Here is a 21,976-nt window from a genome sequence, read left to right as displayed (position 1 = left end):
GCACGTGGCTCATCAAGCTTATCAGTCTGTAGTCTTCGCATTTCCAGCTTGTTGCTTTCTTTGGTATGGCCACAAAGATGGATTGTAGCCAGTCGGATGGAATTTTATTGCCATTGTATATTTGATTGTACCAATTAGTCAGTTGTCGTATGTTGTTGCTGTCTAATAGTTTGAGCAATTCTACATGGATTGTGTCGGGGCCGCACGCTTTGCCTGACTTAGCTGTTTTGATTGCATGTTCTACTTCTGATGTTAAAATGTGTAGAGCGTCTTTCGACTTCTGAAGGTCTTTTTCTGCAGGTGTTCTCGCGGCGCCAAAGAGCTTGTGTATATAGTTTGTCCAGGTGTCCATTTTTTCTTGTTTATTTAGGATTGGTTGGTTGTTGTCCGCATACAAGGTAGCTGTTGGGGCTGGTCTGTAGATGTTACCAGCTTCTTTGAGCTTCTTGTGCATAGTAAAATTGTCATGTTTTTTAATTAGTTCTTCAATCTCGGCGCATTGTTCTTCCATCCACTTTTCTTTTGCCGGTCGGATTGCTTCTCTGATCTTCTGTTGCATTTGTTTGTACTTCTCCAAGTTGTTATTTTTGTACATTCTTCGTTTGCTCATTAGATCGAAAATATATTGTGTCATCAATCGTTGTTTCTTTTTCGGTGACTGGTGTCCCAGCATGACTTCTGTTGTTTCTGTGATGCATTGTTTGAACGAGCGCCAGTACTCCTGAACATCTGCTGTTTCTGTTGTTATTGAGCGGATGCTATCGTTGAGATGTTGCTGTACTTGTCTTTTATCGGCGCTGTTCTTCAGTTTCTCCAGGTCTGCTCGTCTCGTCTTTGTACATTGTATTGATCGCAATTTTAGTCTTATTGTAGCTGTTACTGGGTTATGATCTGACGATATATCGGCTCCAGGGTAGGTTTTTGCTGTAATCACACTGGACTTGAACCTGATGTTAATTAGGATATAATCGATTTGGTTCCTGACGATGTTGTTGTCGGAGTCTTGCGGCGAGGTCCACGTGTACAGTCGTCGAGGTGGTAATTGGAACCACGTGTTAGCAATACTGAAACGTTCTTCTTGGCAGAATTGAACCAGTCTGTCGCCTCGTCGATTCCTTGTTCCTAGTCCGTGTTCTCCGACAATGTTCTGCATTCGACCGTGGCCAACCTCGGCGTTGAAGTCGCCGGGGATTATAGTGATGTCTTGTTTCTTCAGCGGCTTCAGCGTGTTGGTTAGTTGCTCATAGAACGATTCAATTTCATGATCTTGTTTGTCTGCTGTTGGAGCATAAACCTGTAGAATGTTCACATTGACTTTGTTGCCTGCTAATTGTAGTAGTGCTATTCGTTCTGATACTGGGGTAAAGTTGATGACTTTATTCGCTCATTTCTTATGTACTATAAAGGCGACACCGTATGTTTGTTTGGTGTTTTCTTCTCCTCCGGAGCAGAAGATGTGGTGTTCGCTCGATATAATCTTTTTTGTTCCAGGCCACGTTGTTAATTCTTCGTCCGACGGCCTTCCGTCTGCGATGCGGCCCTGCCCCCCCGCAGCTCATCCACTTGGAGATCAAGCCGGCGATCCGAAACCAGATAATCCGCGAGCTGCAGGTGCTGCACGAGTGCAACTCCCCGTACATCGTGGGCTTCTACGGGGCCTTCTACAGCGACGGGGAGATCAGCATCTGCATGGAGCACATGGTGAGCTATGGGTGCGCCCCTGGCGCGCGCACATCGGCGAGAGTGCTTGCGAGCGCTACCTCCGTGCGAGCGCGGTGATTGTTTACGTGGCCTCGTGTTCCCCTTTTTAAATCCTTTATATTAAGTTCACTTGCGTGCTTGCTTGCTTGCTTACGACCGTGCAAATCTTTCGGTCGTTTTTTAACCCACTTCCCATGATCCAATCGAGCTGACATTTTGCACACATACTCGTTGTGCGTGACAATTTATTTTCGTGAAATTTTTTTTCCAAAATTTTCCACTTTTTAGGAAAAAAAAAATGCATATTTAATTTAAAATGCCAATGTGATAAAAATGAAACTCTTACTCAAGAAAAACAGAAATGTATAATAAAATAAAACCGATGCCACGCATATAAAGGATTTATAGTGAAAAACTTTGTTTTTACGGGTTAATTTTTAGTGCTTTACAATTGAGGTTTAATCATCAATGCTGCTACTACTACAAATAGTCAATGCCTCGAGTTCCCTTGCTGGCTTCTCGCTGGGTTCCGCTCCAGCCCAACGATAACTGTTGTCGTTAGTGACTGCTTGCAAGCCGTTGCCATCCAGACTAGCTGGTTAGCAGGCTGAATGGGATATTCTGTTGTACAGATAAACGTTGAATTGAAATGCTCTAAGAAGTTTCAAAGTTTCAAAGCGTAGTCGTAATAATAATATCTAACGACGTAAAATTGGGTTTAAAGCTTTCGTGACTGCAGGGATTCATCTTCTTGGTTCTTTCGGTAAAGTCACGTAGAAGGGAAATAATAAAAAATAAAACATAATAAAATAATTATCACGACGTTTCGGCCACAACGCAAGCAGCCGTCCTCAGGTGGAGAGCAGGTCATTCAGACGCTGTCTTGTCGACAGACCTGCTCTCCACCTGAGGATGGCTGCTTGCGTTGTGGCCGAAACGTCGTGATAATTATTTTATTATGTTTTATTTTTATTATTTTATTATTTCCATTCTACGTGACTTTACCGAAAGAACCAAGAAGACGTAAAATTGCACTAATTAACAAAAAATTGTGCTCTTAAGGTAATTCTTGCACCAGTATATTCTTTAAATATTAGAGAATATAAAAACGTACCAATATATTATGACATTTTATTACTTAAAAAGCAGATTACTTTGAGTGCCCCAAGTTCAGAATTGTGAGAAGAGTGTGAAAATGACAGCCGTCTCTTATTTTCCGTTGCCGCAAAATGGCTTCTATCCTCGTAATGACGGTAATAATTTGTTTTAAATAGAGCTCCTAAAAAAATATTGTTTCATTTGCTATATTAAGGTCCACTGAGCTGTTAACTCTTTTTCAGAAGCGACCTGGCCACAAATGATAGCTCAACAAAGTGGCTTTTCACGTGGAAATTTATAGCAGCCAAAATAAATAATTAAACCCACGTTGATTCTAACTGCGGAGGGGAAAATAGGAGGACCCGGAGAAAAATCTACGCGGCAACGGGGAGAACACACAAATTCCAAACATACAGGCATCAGGCTCGGGATCGCGAACCCCACGACCTCCTGCATAGCAGGAGAGGGAGATAACATCTCGCAACCCTGGGGTCTCAAAGCACTTCATATGCGATAATAATGATGACAATTATAACGCGCCAGATTTTTCAGATAAGTCAAACAACGCAGAGGTGTGGAGCCAAACTCAGGCCTGCTTGAAAGCCCTGACCCGACACAGATAGAGAGGCCTTTAGATGTTTCTTGAAAGTCGAAGTGCATTTGATGTTTCGGATGTGCAAAGGGATTGGAAGGTTCGACACTGAGGGGCTGACAGCAGAGAACCGACGTGAGGCTGGAACAGTATGGTGTAGTGTTTAGTAGTGTATAGTAGTGCAGTGTATAGTAGTGTAGTTTCTAGTGACGTGAGGCTGTAACAGTTGAAGACCTTGGTCTGAGTGACGCCGCTACATAGGGTTTTACCGTGAGCTGCTTCTGTGCCAGGCGAGAGTAGTGAGGCGACATATGGTGGGAAACCGGTGGTAGGTGATTTAATTGTCCTGCTATCAAAAACGTTTAAAGGGCACCCTCCAGTAGCAGCTGTCCCTTGTGTCTTTTGTAGGTGACTAGATACCTGCAGGCTGTCATTAGTCTGCCAGTAGGGAGGGGCGATAAGCGATAAGTTCAATCAGGTAAAGTCACGTAGAAGGGAAGTAATAAAATAATAAAAATAAAACATAATAAAACAATTCTCACGACGTTTCGGCCACAACGCAAGCAGCCGTCCTCAGGTGAAAACCAGGTCCGTCGAGGCGACAGAGTCTGAATGAAACAGCACACGAGCTTGGAGCATATATATAAGCTGGGCGCATTGACAAAGGAATTTGCATATCAAAAGGAATTTAGCATATTTATGGAAAATGCAGGAATGTGATTAGTACTGCATATGCATGTACATTATGCAGGATTAACAGCATCAAAGGGAGCTGCAGTTACTGCTGCTGCAGCAGTTGCTGCTGCTGCTGCTGCAGTTTCTGCTGCTGCTGCTGCAGTTGCTGCTGCTGCTGCACTTGCTGCTGCTGCTGCACTTGCTGCTGCTGCTGCACTTGCTGCTGCTGCTGCACTTGCTGCTGCTGCTGCACTTGCTGCTGCTGCTGCACTTGCTGCTGCTGCTGCACTTGCTGCTGCTGCTGCAGTTGCTGCCTTATCCATTTTAATATAACACTATGTATTATTCTACCCACCCTAATGTGTATCATACTGCTATATGTTTACTGTACAATTACGACACCATACATTACTCTGCACACTGCACCATGCCAGTGAGTGGAACGCGGTCTGAAAGTCACCGTTAACGTGAACACAATCAGTTAAGATCCGAAATGGTTTATTACGTCCTTCCAATGATTGCTAAGCCAGAATCCATCTTCTCGGTTGAAATTGTCTCTGTGTTTGTATATGTGGATCGCCTCATGAACGAATCTCTCATGATAGCCAGATGGCTTGCAGAGAACCTCTGTCTTGGAGAAGTCAATGTCATGTGAGCCCACTGAATTGTAACAGTGATCTGCCACGGCTGAGGTGTTTGTCCTACCGTGTTTCAGGTCTGCCTTATGTTCACGGATGCGGTCCGAGACATGTCGTTTGGTTTCTCCAATGTAACTGCTACCACAGAGGAAACTTAGTTTGTAGACGCCAGGGTACTGTATGTCTGGAACCACATCTTTTACAGACGGGACCAGATCACGGATTTTATGTACTGTGTTGAATCGGACCTGGATCTTGTGTTTAATCAGGATTTTGGAGATCTTTTTTGTGACCCCAGCAATGTAGGGTAAGGTGATGGTCTTGAAAGGCTCCTCAACAGGATCCTTCTTGATGGTTGGAGTGATGGCTTTGCGGATTGTGTAGTCGGAGTAACCATTAGCCTTAAGAGCTTGGCGTACGTGTTTGAGTTCACTGGAAATGTGTTCATGGTCGGAGATGCATTGGGCTCTATGATATAGAGTCTTGATGAGGGAATTCTTCTGGGATGGATGGTGGTGGGAATCCGGTTTTAGATAAGCATCCGTGTGGGTGGCTTTCCTGTAGACAGAGTGGCTCATTGAACCATCAGGTCTCCTTTTGATTAGGACATCCAAAAAGGGTAGCTTGCCATCATTTTCGACTTCCATGGTGAATCTGATGGCTGGGTGTATGGAATTGATGTGGTCGAGAAATTGGTCTAGAGCAGGCCGGCCTGCTCTAGACCAATGCATCTCCGACCATGAACACATTTCCAGTGAACTCAAACACGTACGCCAAGCTCTTAAGGCTAATGGTTACTCCGACTACACAATCCGCAAAGCCATCACTCCAACCATCAAGAAGGATCCTGTTGAGGAGCCTTTCAAGACCATCACCTTACCCTACATTGCTGGGGTCACAAAAAAGATCTCCAAAATCCTGATTAAACACAAGATCCAGGTCCGATTCAACACAGTACATAAAATCCGTGATCTGGTCCCGTCTGTAAAAGATGTGGTTCCAGACATACAGTACCATGGCGTCTACAAACTAAGTTTCCTCTGTGGTAGCAGTTACATTGGAGAAACCAAACGACATGTCTCGGACCGCATCCGTGAACATAAGGCAGACCTGAAACACGGTAGGACAAACACCTCAGCCGTGGCAGATCACTGTTACAATTCAGTGGGCTCACATGACATTGACTTCTCCAAGACAGAGGTTCTCTGCAAGCCATCTGGCTATCATGAGAGATTCGTTCATGAGGCGATCCACATATACAAACACAGAGACAATTTCAACCGAGAAGATGGATTCTGGCTTAGCAATCATTGGAAGGACGTAATAAACCATTTCGGATCTTAACTGATTGTGTTCACGTTAACGGTGACTTTCAGACCGCGTTCCACTCACTGGCATGGTGCAGTGTGCAGAGTAATGTATGGTGTCATAATTGTACAGTAAACATATAGCAGTATGATACACATTAGGGTGGGTAGAATAATACATAGTGTTATATTAAAATGGATAAGGCAGCAACTGCAGCAGCAGCAGCAAGTGCAGCAGCAAGTGCAGCAGCAGCAGCAAGTGCAGCAGCAGCAGCAAGTGCAGCAGCAGCAGCAAGTGCAGCAGCAGCAGCAAGTGCAGCAGCAGCAACTGCAGCAGCAGCAGCAGAAACTGCAGCAGCAGCAGCAGCAACTGCTGCAGCAGCAGTAACTGCAGCTCCCTTTGATGCTGTTAATCCTGCATAATGTACATGCATATGCAGTACTAATCACATTCCTGCATTTTCCATAAATATGCTAAATTCCTTTTGATATGCAAATTCCTTTGTCAATGCGCCCAGCTTATATATATGCTCCAAGCTCGTGTGCTGTTTCATTCAGACTCTGTCGCCTCGACGGACCTGGTTTTCACCTGAGGACGGCTGCTTGCGTTGTGGCCGAAACGTCGTGAGAATTGTTTTATTATGTTTTATTTTTATTATTTTATTACTTCCCTTCTACGTGACTTTACCGAAAGAACCAAGAAGATGAATCCCTGCAGTCACGAAAGCTTTAAATCGAAATTCAATCAGGTAATTTGCAGGTATTTTTTTTCTAATTTTGAATATTTTGACCACGGCTCCAAAACACAAGGGCCTGTTTATTTATACGCGAGCGCTGTCTGTCCATCACCCAGGCTACACAAACGTAATTTGTTGTTAAATTGATTACTTGAGAAGCAATGAAAGGGGGACACATTCTTTGCCCCCAATATTGTAGCAGGAGAATTTACGAAACTGAGCGCCTGACACCGTTTTTACACGACCGCTTTCCAACCGAGGTTGGGGACCACACGTCCACCGCCCCCGCGACAGGCAGCACCCCCCCTCGTCGCTCCGCAGCTGAGTATCACGTGGATGTGACGATCCCAGCGTGAACCACCAACCTCGTCCTCACCCGTCTCATGATGTACAATATTTTCCCGCATATAACCCGCGGGGTATACCACTTTTTACAAACAAAACATTGCCCTGCGGGGTATATGCATCTGCGGGTTATATGCGTATGCGGTTGATATGCGGGAAAATACGGTATTAATTCGGAGCCGGCAGTGCCACCTTGGCCCCCTAATTAAAATAGCTCGGCCCCAAAAAAAAAACACTCAGAAATGATGCCGACTCATCTGCTTGTCTTTCACGCAACCTCGGAAGCGGTGGTGTTTATTAGAGTGGGCCCGAGGCTGGATGGCGTAGAAATCTGTCTAAGGACGTCCCGTGGATATTTGGTTTGTAAGAAGTTTCCTGCATTCAGGAGGCAGGGTGGTGGGAGCGGGGTCCGCAATTTTTCAACGGACCCGAGTTAATCGATCACGAAATCTTCACTATTATGATCTTTTGTTGATGAACCGATGTAGGCTCTACTCTCGATTATCCGTGCGCGGACTACCGGGGTTACGTTTGAACGGTGCTCATCCGCCGCTGTTTACCGCATGCCATCTTAATCACTCGCTATTCCTCACTCGTCGCACGGGTCAATGACTTGGTGGCCACATGACTGCAAATGCAATGGCGGGTAAACCGATTACTTTAAGGTGGCGATTAAAAAACCTGCGGACGCGTCCTATGTCTTCACCGCCATTCCACACAGATGATCAATACCGCCTTTTCTTTTTTACCCGTATTTTTTAATTGCCATTGGTTTTTTTTTATACTTTGGCCTGTACTCCCCCTCCATTACCCCCAATAATCGAGTTGAGTGTACTGACAGAAAAGGAACACTTCAAAAACAAAGCAGGAATGGCAAGTAATAGTGAATGGCAATCAATACGACTGCTTCACTTCAGGGTATCTCTTTGTGCACACCAAATGGGATTGCTTTTTGAACGTGTCCATTGTGTTGCGTAGAACAGCCACTGCCCCTGTAGGGATGGAGAGTGCTCTGTCCCCATTTACTGCCAAGCGCCATGGGCACTGCTCCTTTGTAAATCCTTACGCTGCTCTTCATGAATGCATCTCCCGCTCGCCTGCGGGCTCGTCACAGATCTCACCCCTACGCCCAACTCCCTACACTTTACCGCATGTCCACCATGTGCGAGCACTGTCCAGGCTCGAGCCGACTTGGTTTTTGAGATCCCGACGAGATCAGGCGCTTGTCGGACGATTTAATCGAAGGCTTCAACAGCACACGCAAGTTGATATTCAATAAATTCTCACATCATCCCACGCTTGCATTACGAGCTTCCTACTCGATTAATGTATTTATCCTTACATGCATAATGAATACCGTGTACCCTAGTGAATTCAGCACGAGGTTCATTGGTCAATAGACTTTGGAGGTTGGGCTTTTAATGATGATGTCACAGAATGCCTCACCTGATTGTTCACTCCCCATTCCGCCGGTTAAAATGCAACCTCGACGGCTCATGGGCCCGTTCGTCCCGCACGGTTAAAACCCTTTTGTCATGTGTCCCTCCTCCCAGGACGGTGGCTCCCTGGACCTCGTGCTCAAGAAGGCCGGGCGCATCCCGGAAGAGATCCTGGGCAAGGTCAGCATCGCGGTGAGTAAACATTGCCGTCAAGCCGCCTTCTTGTGTGCCCGCCAGAGGTCGCAAACGAGTTTTGATTCCTTACCCGTACCCGGCCGCACCAGGGTCGCAAACGGGTACCTGTACCTGGCCGTACCCGTACCCTACCCGACCGGGTACGGGTAGGGTACGGGTATCGGGTACCCGATTGCGACCTCTGGGATGAAGCCATGTTGCAGGCGCGGGTGGGTTGATTCTAGGAACTTGAATTGTGAGAAGAGACAAGACGTTGGGAAATGAGTGACAAACAATTACTCACCAGTGACTCATGGTCTACCCGGCTACCCGTACCCGGCCGCACCAGGGTCGCAAACGGGTACCCGTACCCGGCCGGGTACGGGTAGCCGGGTATCGGGTAGGGTATCGGGTATCGGGTACCCGGTTGCGACCTCTGGTGCCCGCCGTAAGGTACGTCGCGAGCCCAACTCGTGGATGATTCCGCTCCCACTGGTTTGTATTGGACGTTTTTTGTCATAATCTGTGGGTAAAAAAAAAAATTGTGAATTGGGAAAGGCAACAGTCTTGTGGGAATGTCCCCACCAAGAGGGCAGACAGGTACCGGCACATTGTATATATACCGTGACATAACAAACTATTAAAACAAGAATGGAATCAGCAGTGCAGATAACAAGGGGGGGGGGGGAGTTCCAGACAGCAGGGTCAGCAGAGGAGAACGGGCCACCAATTGATGTCAAAGGTTGACTGGCGGTATCGACAGAATGTCGTCATTCGTCAGTTATTGGATGAACAAACCCGTCAGGATATTTGGCCGGTCCCTTTTTCAGGAATTGGTTTTGTGCACAGGAAGGGAACCGCAGTACCCAGTGGAAACTCACAAATATGAGGTGGATATTGCACACAGATCTATACAGACAGGCTAATTAACCCACTCATTGTACTGTCATTCCCAGTGGTTTTTGGGAGTTTTACAAATATGTGTGAGCCACCGAGTCTTGCTTCTGGATGAGTGCCACCGTGCCCAAAGGCCTTGGCCGCTCCATGAATAAATAATTCATCGATTGTGTGTGCTTTTTAATTAAAATGGCAATAGTGCCGTATGCACTAAAACAACAAATGATTTTTCTGAATGTCATCGTATTGGCGGGCTTCTGTAGGCAAGAACATCCGAAATTGAGCATGGCTGCAGCGCTAACCTCCTTAGGTTTCATCAGACGTCGGTAACCTTGCCAAAAGGGACAGAACGCGCCCAAGATATCGTCCGTCGCGGAGATGGAGCAAAGTTAAATCCGCAGCACATGTTGGATGAGCAGCACTTGTGCGGGAGCTTGACGGATTGCTGCACCGCAGGACAAGCGGTAGATGGCGACAGATTTGGAGAGCAGTGGGGTCATCCAGCAGTGGATAAATCATGGCTGATGTTAAATGATGATGAATAACCCCCGCGCACCATTGAGAGCATCCGTGAATGATTTTTGCAGGTCATCAAAGGACTGGCATACCTGCGAGAGAAACATCAGATCATGCATAGAGGTGAGACGTCGCTTTGAGTTGAGCGGGCATAGATAAAAACTAAAAGTTAATGTTCGCAGGCGCTTCAATGCAAGTTTCGCGACTTTAGAGGGCTTTGCTCGACTGCGTGATGGTGGCTTTAGAAGGGTGTTTAATTTTCTCGTTATCTAAGCTTCAAGCTCGTGTGTGGCACTCCAGAACACACAGCCCAGGTGCGCATATGCAAAATTAAAATTGTGTCCAGTTACATGTTGATTTTTCACTTTAACATCATGCTAATCTCTCACATTATCATAGCTACTTCAGTGCCCAGTTAATGCTAATTTTTCACTTTAACATCATGCTAATCTCTCACATTATCGTAGCCACTTCCGAACCCAGTTACATGCTAATTTCTCACAGTAACATCACTAGCCCCGGCCACTTCTTTATGACCCTTGGGCTACACCCATCAGCAGCAGACCATGCTTTCCCACCTGATGACAGACGCTTGTGTTGCGCCCGAAACGACGTGATTTATTTTATTTCATACCTCGGTGACTTTACCGAAAGAACCAAAGAGTATGTTTGTTTTTGTATCTTGCATCTTCCTTTAAAGGTGCGAGGTGGCCAGGTGGCAGTACATTGGTTGATTCCGTGGAATGCTTTGAGGTTTTTCCTCCTCTAATGTTTCCTCCCATGTGCCAAATACAAAATGGAATTAGTCCAAACACCCCAATCTAGCAGGACCCTCACGAAAAAAAATAGAGCCTGAGACTAAATAAACGAAATAAAAGGAAATTATCATCATTATAAGAATAGGTTTTACCCTTTATGACAATTACACAACTGTGTTAAGATGTTATTGGTTCTTTCGGTAAAGTCATGTAGAAGGGAAACAATAAAATAATAAAAATATAAAACAATACAATTATCACGACATTTCGATTGCAACACAAGCAAATCGTCATCAGATGTGAAAACCACAGTAAGAAAATTTTTAAAAAAGTGTTCAAACACCAAACAGAAACCTTTTGCAAGGAATCATGTCTGCATTAACCACACATACTTGTGCGGTGCAAATAAAAACATGCACCGGTAATATATGCATTGTCTTTGAAACTGATTGGTCTAGACTAGAGACAGCCTTCTTTAGGACCTAATTATAATTAGTTTTAACCTTTGCACTCCCAGCACTTCTTTGTGCACTTTGCGCCTTGGTGTAAACTTTACTGTGCAAAGTTGACTTTTGCCCTCAAGGAATTCTGCCAATATTTGCTTTTTGTGGTGATATTAAATGAAAAGGAAGTTGCCGTGGGTGGCATGACGGTTAGGACGATGGACTTGCAATCCAGGAGGTTTGCCGATTCAATTTTATCTCTCTTGGCGTAGCAATTGGGGCAAGGTTTTTTTTTATCATCCTGCCTCTTGTCCACCTAGCAATTATAAATGGGTAACAACACGGTTGCATTGAGTGGCAGGTCACGTGTGGTGTGGAGTAAAATGTGGGAACTTCCACCTCTTCCGAGACATCTGGCCAGTGTTGAAATGTAGGCTAAAATACCCTCTCAAGTAATACAGGTAGCCCTCTTCTTGCGATGGAGATGCGTTACGACGGCCCCATCGTAAGTCAAAAATATCGTAAGTCGAAGATGGCCTAGCCTACCCAGGAGTCTTAAAGAATGGTGATAATTTCGCAAAACAGAGCAATTTACAGTACCGTGCTGTATAAACTATATACTGTATGTATTTATTAATTACAATACTGTATTGCACAGTAACATGTAAAGTAAAAAAACCAAGGTAAATTCTTAGCCTACTGCTATGAACTGCAATTTAATAGAAAGTTTTTTCAGGAAACAATCCTATCTGCTATAAACACTTTTGCTTTTGAACGTATCGTATCGTGGTAACCCTAAAATGAAATCGTTAAAGCTATGTATCATACATGCATTGAACGTATCGTAACATATATCGTACTGTACTCACCAAGAACGTACCTCGCACACGTCTGCGTTTGCCTGCCGCGCGAAATTTAAAATATTTTACAATTTTGTCGTATCGCTATTGCCATCGTAAGATCGAAATATCGTAAGTCGGACCATCATAACTCGGGGGACTATCTGTAGTTCCCAACCTTGTGGTCTGCGGGGACCAGTGGTGCCGATGCTCCGATTCAGAGTCGTTTTAAATTTGTAAAATGTTATCGGTGAAATTTCCATTTAAAGCTTTCGTGACTGCAGGGATTCATCCTCTTGGTTCTTTCGGTAAAGTCACGTAGAAGGGAAATAATAAAATTATAAAAATCAAACATAATAAAATATTTCTCACGACGTTTCGGCCACAACTCAAGCAGCCGTCCTCAGGTGAAGAACAGGTCTGAAGACGCTGTCTTCCTGACAGGTCTGAAGACGCTGTCTTCCTGACAGACCTGTTCTCCGAAAGAATCAAGAAGATGTTATCGGTGCTTGGTGGTCCGTGGGGGGGGGGGGAAGGTGGGAAAAAACAAAGTTGATTGTTGACAGCGGTTCCCTGCGGGTTCAGAAATATTGGGAACTCCTTTCGATAGGGGCTACTCTCAACAGCTCCCTCTCGTGGGTGGGTGGGGGGGGGGCTTCCGTTAGCACTGGCATGATCAAGCGATGGCAAGTGCCTTTCGTTAAATTGTACGAAAAATGTTTAGCGTAAAAATAAATATGGGCGCTGGGGATAGGTCGCCGTGCGGGGCTTGTGAGTGTCCTGCTCTTGCCGAGCAACCCGAGCGCGCACCCGCAGGGCGGCAGTATCCAGGGTAACGGCCATGTCGCCATGGCGATAGTATTTGAAGAGATGAATTGTAAATGTACACGGGGTTGCGGCTATTGTTGGAGGTGGCCGACACAGTCACGGCTTCGTCGACGCTTCCTTACACCTCTTGAGTGGAATTCAAATCTGCATTCTTGTTATAATTTAGATTTGTACATTTGAAAAAAAAAATAATAATCTTGTTTGTACTTGACATGTCTCGATGTAGCCCTAAAGGGTGCCTCTTTTACAAGAAGAGGCAATGTTGTTTTACTTGTCTCAATATGTTTATTTCATCTCCTGGTTAAATTTTAGACTGACTTTTGCAAAAAAAATTTATTGCATTTTTTTTTGCAACGTTGCATCAGAAGCATGATTGCCTCTCGGTGAAATTCGCAAGACAATAATACTATTTAAAAGTTCTCGCTATTTTTGATCAAATGCAATGAATCAAAAAGGATTATTTGTAATATTTACATTTATTTATATATATAGCGGATCAAATTTATCTTCATATTTTTCAAGCTCCTCTCGCAAAAGAGACTGAACGCGAACGAGGCCGTCTCACGGTTAAATTAACGTCACCAATCAATTTTTCGTGCAGCGTCGAAATCAAATGTCAGAGGAGTCAGGCCATGGCGAGCGATATTACATTTTTTCTAACAATAACAATGTAATCTTTAATATTTAATCAAATGCACAATGCTCACCAAACGGCATCGGTTACCAAATGTTGCAATGCCGAGCATTGCAACATCCGTGAATTATAGGAGATATTGTTTCGTGTGGTTTGCGTGCTGAGAAACGGCTCTGTGCTGCTTAGTTGGTAAGTCTGAAAAACAAAGACAAAGATCCCCCCTATAGCCTTGAACAGACTGTTTGAGCAAGTGCTGTTAGCGAGCACCTACGACACAGTACACGAGGGAGTGGGTGGCCAGCACCACGCCGGGACGCCTTTGTCTCCCAAGTAGCGATGTTTACACACCCCACCAGGTACTCATTTGAGGCTGAGTCGACCTAGGGAAAGCCCAGGAACGGTTTAGATATTCGTTACTGGTGTTGGCTGCGAGCGGAAATCGAACCTGGTTTGCCGGGTTCGTAGCGCAAACCACTACACTACACTGGTTAAATGCGGATATCTGTTGCCCATGATGCTAGAGAGTTGAATGTTTCAGCCAGGTGACCCAACAACTGCAAAACGTTTCTGTAAATTGAATAAAATGTATTATTCAGTGCCGCGGCTGTAGCGTTCGTTAGTAGCGTCTTCTTTGATGTGCCACAAAGATGGTCATTGTACTTTTTAGAGGTAGTAACAGCCTGTTGGGGCAAGTACTATTAGCGAGCACCTATCAAGGCCAGCACGGCGTACGAAAGTTGGATGGCCCGAACTATTCCCGAACACCTTTCTCTCCCCAGGTGCTGATGTTTTGGCACACACCAGGTTCATTTAAGGCTAAATCTGTCCAGATTCTGTTCAGGTATTCTTTCACCGATTTTGATGATGGCGACATTTTAACTACCTCGCCTGGTCTACAGGAGGTCGTGGGTTCAATCTCGACCCCTTATGCCTTCATATTTTGAGCTTGCACGTCTCTCTCCCTGCGGTCGCGTGGATTTTTCTCCGGGTCCTCTGGATTTTCCCTCCACACGTAGAAACAACATGCCTTTTAGAGTGTTTGGTTGCTAATGTATTTCCCTGTGGTAAGCCGATTCGTTGAGTGATCATTTGTGGCCAGGTCGCTTCTGAAAAGCTAAAAAGCTAAGTAGGCCTCGCCTGATTCAAAAATAGTTTAATCCCTTATCGAATTATTGATTAACTGTTTTTCACCAATTTTTATTTCCTGGATGTCACTCAACCGTGGATGTTAGCTGTGGCCGGCAAATTGCATTCTGGTTACTGGGTTCATAGTGCAGTGCTGCCCTCCCCCCACCACCACACATCATTCTTTTAGATAGTGCTGCGCAACTGTATACGATTGAACTTTGATTCCCTTTTATCCATCAATAATTGTGAAAACTCCTCCACCTCCCTTACCGTCATCAAGTCAGCGTGTTGGCTGTGCCCATACGTTGTTTGCGTTGTGCAAGCTAGATTAGCGTATAGGTGCGAGTGGGGGGAGGGGATTGCTACGGCGTCGGTTCGGTGAAGACCTCCCATCCGGCAGTGGCTTGACCAAGGCTGATGATGATTACGATTGGTGTGTGCTTAATGTGGACGTATCATTATTATTTAGTCCTAAGGGTCAAATACTTCGTCCACCAGACAATTGTATCATCGTGATTAGCGGCCATGATTCCATAAAAGATTCTACGAGTACCTGTCTCATTTTAATTCAGATTTTTTAATTGTTTCTCTTCCTCCCCCCATCTCCTTTGTACAGTTTTAAGTTCTCACCATAAGACAAACTGTAATGTTGGATCGTAGATTTGCGTAAAATCGAGAATCTTGGGAGACTTTCACGCTAATCTGATGCATGTGTACCCCCGAGCGGAAGCGTGGATTCTGATCGATGAATCCATGTGTTGTCACATGTCTCATGACCCGCCATCTGGCCAAGCCCTTCAATTATTTGTCGATGCTTCAAATCCCTCTCCACGCCCTGGTGGAGCAGACGTGAAGCCATCGAACATCCTGGTGAACTCGCGCGGGGAGATCAAGCTGTGCGACTTCGGCGTCAGTGGGCAGCTCATCGACTCCATGGCCAACTCGTTTGTGGGCACGCGCTCCTACATGTCGGTACGGCCTCGCCGCGCACCGCACGCAACCAATGCACAACCTTGTTGCCACCGCACGCAACTACACGCAAAACTGTGCGCAACTGCACGCGACTGCACGCAATTGTGAACAACCACTCGATCGCGCGCAACCACATGCCACCACGTACAACCGCACGCAACTTACCGTCCACAATTCTAGATTTTAAGCTTTCGTGACTGCAAGGATTCATACTCTTATGTTTTTCGGTAAAGTCACGTAGGTAAAAAATAAGTAATAAAAATAATGGAAATAATAATAGAAATAAAATAATAAATCACGACGTTTCGGAGGCAACACAAGTCTCCGTCATCAGGTGGGACCGTCACAGCTAAAATGACTGCATCAAGTGAGTACAAGTGAGTGATTACTGCATCAAGTTAGCGTTGACGGTCCCACCTGATGACGGAGACTTGTGTTGCCTCCGAAACGTCGTGATTTATTATTTTATTTCTATTATTATTTCTATTATTTTTATTTATTTTTTACCTACGTGACTTTACCGAAAAACTTACTGTCCACAGTTGCGTGTAACCGCACTCGGCCAGTGTTAATCTGTTCAGTAATACATTTTTATTGATATATCAGTCGTATCTTTAGCCTTGTCAACAACGAGCCTGTCGAGTTTAGCCAAGTCGGTGGATTTGATTGAGCCATTCTCTTAAACTATTACTCATTTAAGGCCGAGTCGACCTACTGGAGGGCCCACGACCAGTTCGGACATTCGTCACTCGACGTTGGTCACGGCGAGCGGGGAATCGAAAATCGCGTTTGTGCCCTCTGGGGTTTCGCGAGACAGCCGCGACACAATCGCCGGCGCGGCAGCGGCACCGTGACGGTCGTTGGTTTGCGTGCGCGCGCAGCCGGAGCGCCTGCAGGGCACTCACTACTCGGTGCAGTCGGACATCTGGAGCATGGGCCTCTCGTTGGTGGAGATGGCCATTGGCCGCTACCCGATCCCACCTCCCGAGGCCAAGGAGCTGGAGGGCATCTTCGGCAAGGCGGTGAGCGAGGGCGCCGAGGCGATGCAGAACAACACGTCGCCTCGGCCAAGGCCACCGGGACGCCCCGGCAGTGGTGAGTGGTGGCGGGAGAGGGACACGGAGGGAGATCGAGAGAGATTACGTTATTGTTGTCGTCATGTATAGGACCCAGATATTTACGTAGGATTCTTAAAGTCTTCGAACTTATGGGCTGAAATTATGACCCATGGACTTGCGTATGACACATTTCCATTAGGACCCGACCATTTACGTAGGGATTGAAAAACTTAAATAGGCACCTGAAGACTTCCACTGGGACCCACGGCCCCCAAAAACATATGGTTAATCTAAATTGTCTTATGGTTTTTTACGTTTGACTTGCACCACATTGGGATTTTTGCACACAGCGTTTTAATACGGTTTTTTTTGGAATATTTGCTGGTTTATTCAAGGATGTTTCTGTTACGCGTCGTCGCTTTAAAATGTTCTGTGTTCATATTTTGTTTGTTGCGGTTGCACCCGACTTAAGAGCCGCATGTCTCACAGGGCTATAACTTATAAATGAAACTTGAAACTTGAAGGACCCGGTCATACAATGGGCACTTTGACAAAATGATTACATTTATAGTTCTTTGTCAATCCACTGCTGGACAATGGCCTCCCCATGCCTATGTCAGTCATTGGGGTTGTTTGAACACACTTCACCACGCTGATCAGTGCAGGGAGGTCGGGGGTACACAGGACTGGATCTGTGGCTGGGAATCGCGCTCCGAATACGATATTGCATTCAGCACTGTGCCCCACCGTACAATTCCACAGGCTCAGCTAGAACCCATAGAGTATATGGGTCTATTAACGTTCATAGGATGTGTAAACTAACAAAGGGCCCATAAACTTACATAGGGGAGGACCCTTTGACTTGCATCCTTGCACCTTGCTTTTAAAATCTAGCAATATTTATAATGTGACTAATACAATTCATAAACATTACACTTTTCAGTATTGTGTGTTTGAGTAATAAGGTGTTTTTTTGCTTTTGCTGTAATGTATTATTCATGACGGATTCCTCGCGATCTTTTACCCGGCATGGCTCGCTCCGATTACGCACAAGCTGGGAGACTCGCGTGGAATGTTCTAACATTATGGAGCTGCTTCTGGTTATAATAAAAAAAATAAAATCATGCTCTCGTCTTGAACCCCTACCCTCCCCTCTCCGCTCCCACCTCTGTTTGCTCTCGGCTCCCAATCCCCACAGCGTACAACATGGATGCACGGCCTCCCATGGCAATCTTCGAACTGCTGGATTACATCGTGAATGAGGTGGGAACCCGGGAACGCCCGTGCAGATTTTTGCCAGCCTTGGGGGCCCAGAGTCATAGAAATTGATCATTCCACAAATTAGGCAGCATCATTTGAGATTGTCTAAATCATTTTAATAACTTAAAACGGGGTATATTTTCGCACTCTACGTAGCTAACCATGCTAATCGGAGGTGCGGGGGAAGGACAAACAAAAAAACCAAGGTGTTTATAGTTTATAAAGTGAAATAAATGTTTGTAAAGGTGCAGGCCTTGCAATGGCTTTCCCATGCCACTGCAGGTGGAAGGGCCTCCACTCTACGGATTTCTAGGAGGGAGTTTTGGCCTACACTTCTATGCTAACCAGATGTCTTGGAATGGGAGTACCCACCTTTTACCCTACCACACAATGGGGACTCACTGTGGTGTACCCATTTCGACTGCTGGGTGGACAGGGATGGTGTGGGGGGGATTGTGAAACTTGCCTCGTTGTATCAACCTCTGCGCCGGAGATGGAATCGAACTGGCGACCTGGATTCCAAGTGTGGTGCCCTGAACGTTACGATGCTGTGGCAGGGGTCCCTCATTTGAAAGCATGGCTTGTTTGTGGTGTAATGAAAGCGTCAGTTTGTCCGAGTACATCCGAGACCACAGTATTTTGAGCATTTTTTCCGCATCAAGAAAGGATTAAAACTAGCTATCCAAATCACAGTCTTTAATTGGTCGATACTATGTCCAAGTAAAAATCTACTTCATGGATGTTCAAATGATCACCATCTTCTTCTTTAAAGTCTAGTAGGACAGCCTTGGGACAAGGTGTTGTCATGGCCAGGTGAGAGCCGTTTGGTTTTTGGAGTATGAAAAATCCAAGCAGCACATCTCGCTTCATTTTGAAAACTTATATCGGTTGCGTGGTCACCAGGGGAGATTAATTAGTCCCAACCGTGGATTATACGAAGCTGTGTGGAGCTTTGAGTATCACTCGGTTAGCATTCAAGGGTTTTGTCGGGGGTTTCTCACATAGGCAAAACATGCCAATGTAGCAGGATCCTCCTGAGAAAGAGTCTTGACACCTCTGCAAGACTGTCTCGTTATAAATGTCACAGATGTCTCACCGTGGAGGTGGTGGAGCCATGAAATGGGCTCCTGTGCCGGAGTATTGCATCGCCACGGCATTGGGCAGACCCCGGTAGATATCTGCAGAAGTCTGTTTCTATGGCAGGCTTTCCTAAATCGTTTCCGTCTCTCTCTCGACCCTGCATGTGCTTGGGTGGATTTATTCCATCGTGGGATCGTGAGAGACGGCGGTGATTTGGGGAGGCCTTCATTCAGCAGTGGCTGATGATGATGTCTTCTTTTTCACCCGTGTCCCCTTGCAGCCACCACCCAAGCTGCCTTGCGCCGTCTTCACGCAGGACTTCCAGGACTTTGTAAATAAATGGTAAGAGAATTTCAGTCCTCCTCTGTCGGCATTCCATCACCAAACAGATGCACACCTCCAAATCCTACACTACTATATCAGCACAAAATAAATAAATAAATAGTGCGGACAGTATGCCTGCTCCACATATCTGTGATTAAGACTGAGATAATTCTTCTCGCCACCCTACACACATTTCAGTAGCATTTGGTTCATTGGAAAAACTCTCGACATTGCGTTTTGACATTGTGTGTCTTATCAGCAATCAGGTCTTTGCCCTGAACCAATCCTGATGCACTACCAAATGTTTATATGCAAGGGACCCCGTCTTGTTAGCTACGTATGCGTGTTCAACGTCTTTCGCGCCGTACGTAGCCAACCGTGCTAATCGGAGGTGCGAAACGTGGGTCCTAGTTTACGCAGAAATTTAAAATTCGTGTATATTTTGTTCATCTTATTGCATTGTATTTTTAAATCCTTTATGTTAAGTTCGCTTGCTTGCTTGCGTGCTTGCTTGCTTACGACCGTGCAAATCTTTCGGTCGTTTTTTAACCCACTTCCCGTGATCCAATCGAGCTGACATTTTGCACACAGACTCGTTGTACGAGACAATTAATGTTCGTGAAAATTGTTTTCCAAAAATTTACACTGTTTAGGGAAAACAAATTAAATATTTAATTACCAATTACTTAATGCTGGCAGACAATCATCTGACCCATAGGTGGCAGCCATCTCAAGCCAGAGGACGAGAGGACTCTAGCCGCCACGCATATAAAGGATTTATAGTGAAAAACTTTGTTTTTACGGGTTATACTTATTCAAACTTATAAAACCAGCCAGGAGAAAGCCTGTTGAGGCTTAATGATAATAGATCACTTGGAAAGAATTTAAGTAACAAATATCGCCACTGGCACACCCACCCATCCACACACCCCCCCTCTGCAACGGCACACCTATTCACGGTATGATTTTGAAAATGTATTATGCTACCCACTGTAAATGGTAGCCACAAACAAACACTGGAGCAACACAAGTCCAATTATTGGATTGAAGGTCAAATGTGTCTGTGATTCACTCCCACATTTGCATAAACTACACATGGAAGAGCTTTCAAATGGCGCATCACTCAGTGAAATTGGTGGAGTCATCTCCGGGAGTGGAGCGTGGTGGGGGTTATCTCCGCATACATACATGCTTACAGATCAGCAACATTGTATATCGAATCGTGAGTGTATTTGGTATTCGCGCGATACTTATACAGTAGAACCCCTCTTAACGACCACTCCTGTTAACGACTGTCGCTTAACGACGGGCCTCCATAGAGCCCAATGTGTAGTGTATAGTGTAGTGCATAGTGTAGTGTATAGTAGTGTATAGTGTAGTGTATAGCAGTGTATAGTGTAGTGTATAGTAGTGTAGTGTATAGTGTAGTGTATAGCAGTGTATAGTGTAGTGTATAGTAGTGTAGTAGTGTATAGTAGTGTAGTGTATAGTAGTGTAGTGTATAGTATTGTAGTGTATAGTGGTGGTGTAGTGTATAGTAGTGTAGTGTAGTAGTGCAGTGTATAGTGTAATGTAGTGTATAGTAGTATAGTGTAGTGTATAGTAGTGTAGTGTATAGTGTAATCTAGTGTGGTGCCTCCATAGAGCCCAATGTGTTCGCGACGGGCTGTTGTAGGTACAGTAACATTAATGAATGCAATGATTAACCATGTTTCTTTTAATAGTATGTGTTTATAATGTTAGTATCTCTGTGTTAATATATAACCATTTATGTGTAAAAAGTACGTTTTGTGGGTGAAAAAGGTTAACTTTCGATGCTATTCGAACAAATTAAGCCTTTAACACGTATTTCCTATACTCACTTAATGGCCAAATCACTTAACGACCGGTTTCGTAGAAGCAATTACCGTCATCAAGAGGGGTTCTGCTCTACATACGTACACATATGCATACAGATTAGCCACTTTGTGAATCAAATCATGAGTGCATTTGGTATTCATGCCATACTTATCGAGCACAAGGCTATCAGACAGTCTGCAGTAGTTTCACACTGAAAGGATGATTGTTGTGTTAGCCCAATGAATAGTACATTTTTAGTGTAACATTTCATATTTGGTTGATGCGAATTGGTGACGCCAGCATGCATGGCGCGCGCATTTTTTCAAATAAATGTCACGGGATCTTTAACGCCCACGGTCAAGAGGATGGCGTATAGCGTTGAGTATGAATGCACGCCGCAGTATCAACAGGGGGTGGGCCACACAGCACTTGATCTGCCAAACCTACGCAAGAAGCGGTTGGATGCACGCACTATCGCTCGGTCACAGTACACTCAAATCCGGACGTCTTGTGTTGTGTTGTGCGTCTGTCCGACAGCTTGATAAAGAACCCGGCAGAGCGAGCCGACCTCAAGTATCTGATGGTGAGGAAGGGCACACATTGGACACTTCACACCCAGGATTTGTACAACATTTCGACGTGCAGGCAAATGGACACGCCGACAGACGTACACACACACTGGCAGATGGACAAG

At 45.2% G+C, this 21,976-nt stretch overlaps 1 protein-coding gene across 1 annotated transcript in view; it reads left to right on the top strand.

Moving 5' to 3' along the window:
* Nucleotides 1–21,976, top strand: part of LOC133355212 (dual specificity mitogen-activated protein kinase kinase 1-like) — a 54,633-nt gene that overhangs the window by 25,131 nt on the left and 7,526 nt on the right. Inside the window, exons 3-10 of the mRNA XM_061572575.1 lie at nt 1,555–1,701; nt 8,647–8,724; nt 10,191–10,242; nt 15,597–15,721; nt 16,603–16,816; nt 17,978–18,042; nt 19,400–19,461; nt 21,820–21,865. Of these exons, the coding sequence (XP_061428559.1) occupies nt 1,555–1,701; nt 8,647–8,724; nt 10,191–10,242; nt 15,597–15,721; nt 16,603–16,816; nt 17,978–18,042; nt 19,400–19,461; nt 21,820–21,865 (789 nt within the window). The remainder of the gene's footprint in view (nt 1–1,554; nt 1,702–8,646; nt 8,725–10,190; nt 10,243–15,596; nt 15,722–16,602; nt 16,817–17,977; nt 18,043–19,399; nt 19,462–21,819; nt 21,866–21,976) is intronic.

Source organism: Lethenteron reissneri, chromosome 50 (assembly GCF_015708825.2).
Source record: "Lethenteron reissneri isolate LAM-NWPU_2019-01 chromosome 50, ASM1570882v1, whole genome shotgun sequence".
In the NCBI taxonomy this organism is placed as follows: domain Eukaryota; kingdom Metazoa; phylum Chordata; class Hyperoartia; order Petromyzontiformes; family Petromyzontidae; genus Lethenteron; species Lethenteron reissneri.
The sequence above is the reverse complement of the archived record's forward strand: the minus strand, read 5'-3'. Positions and strand labels throughout refer to the sequence as shown.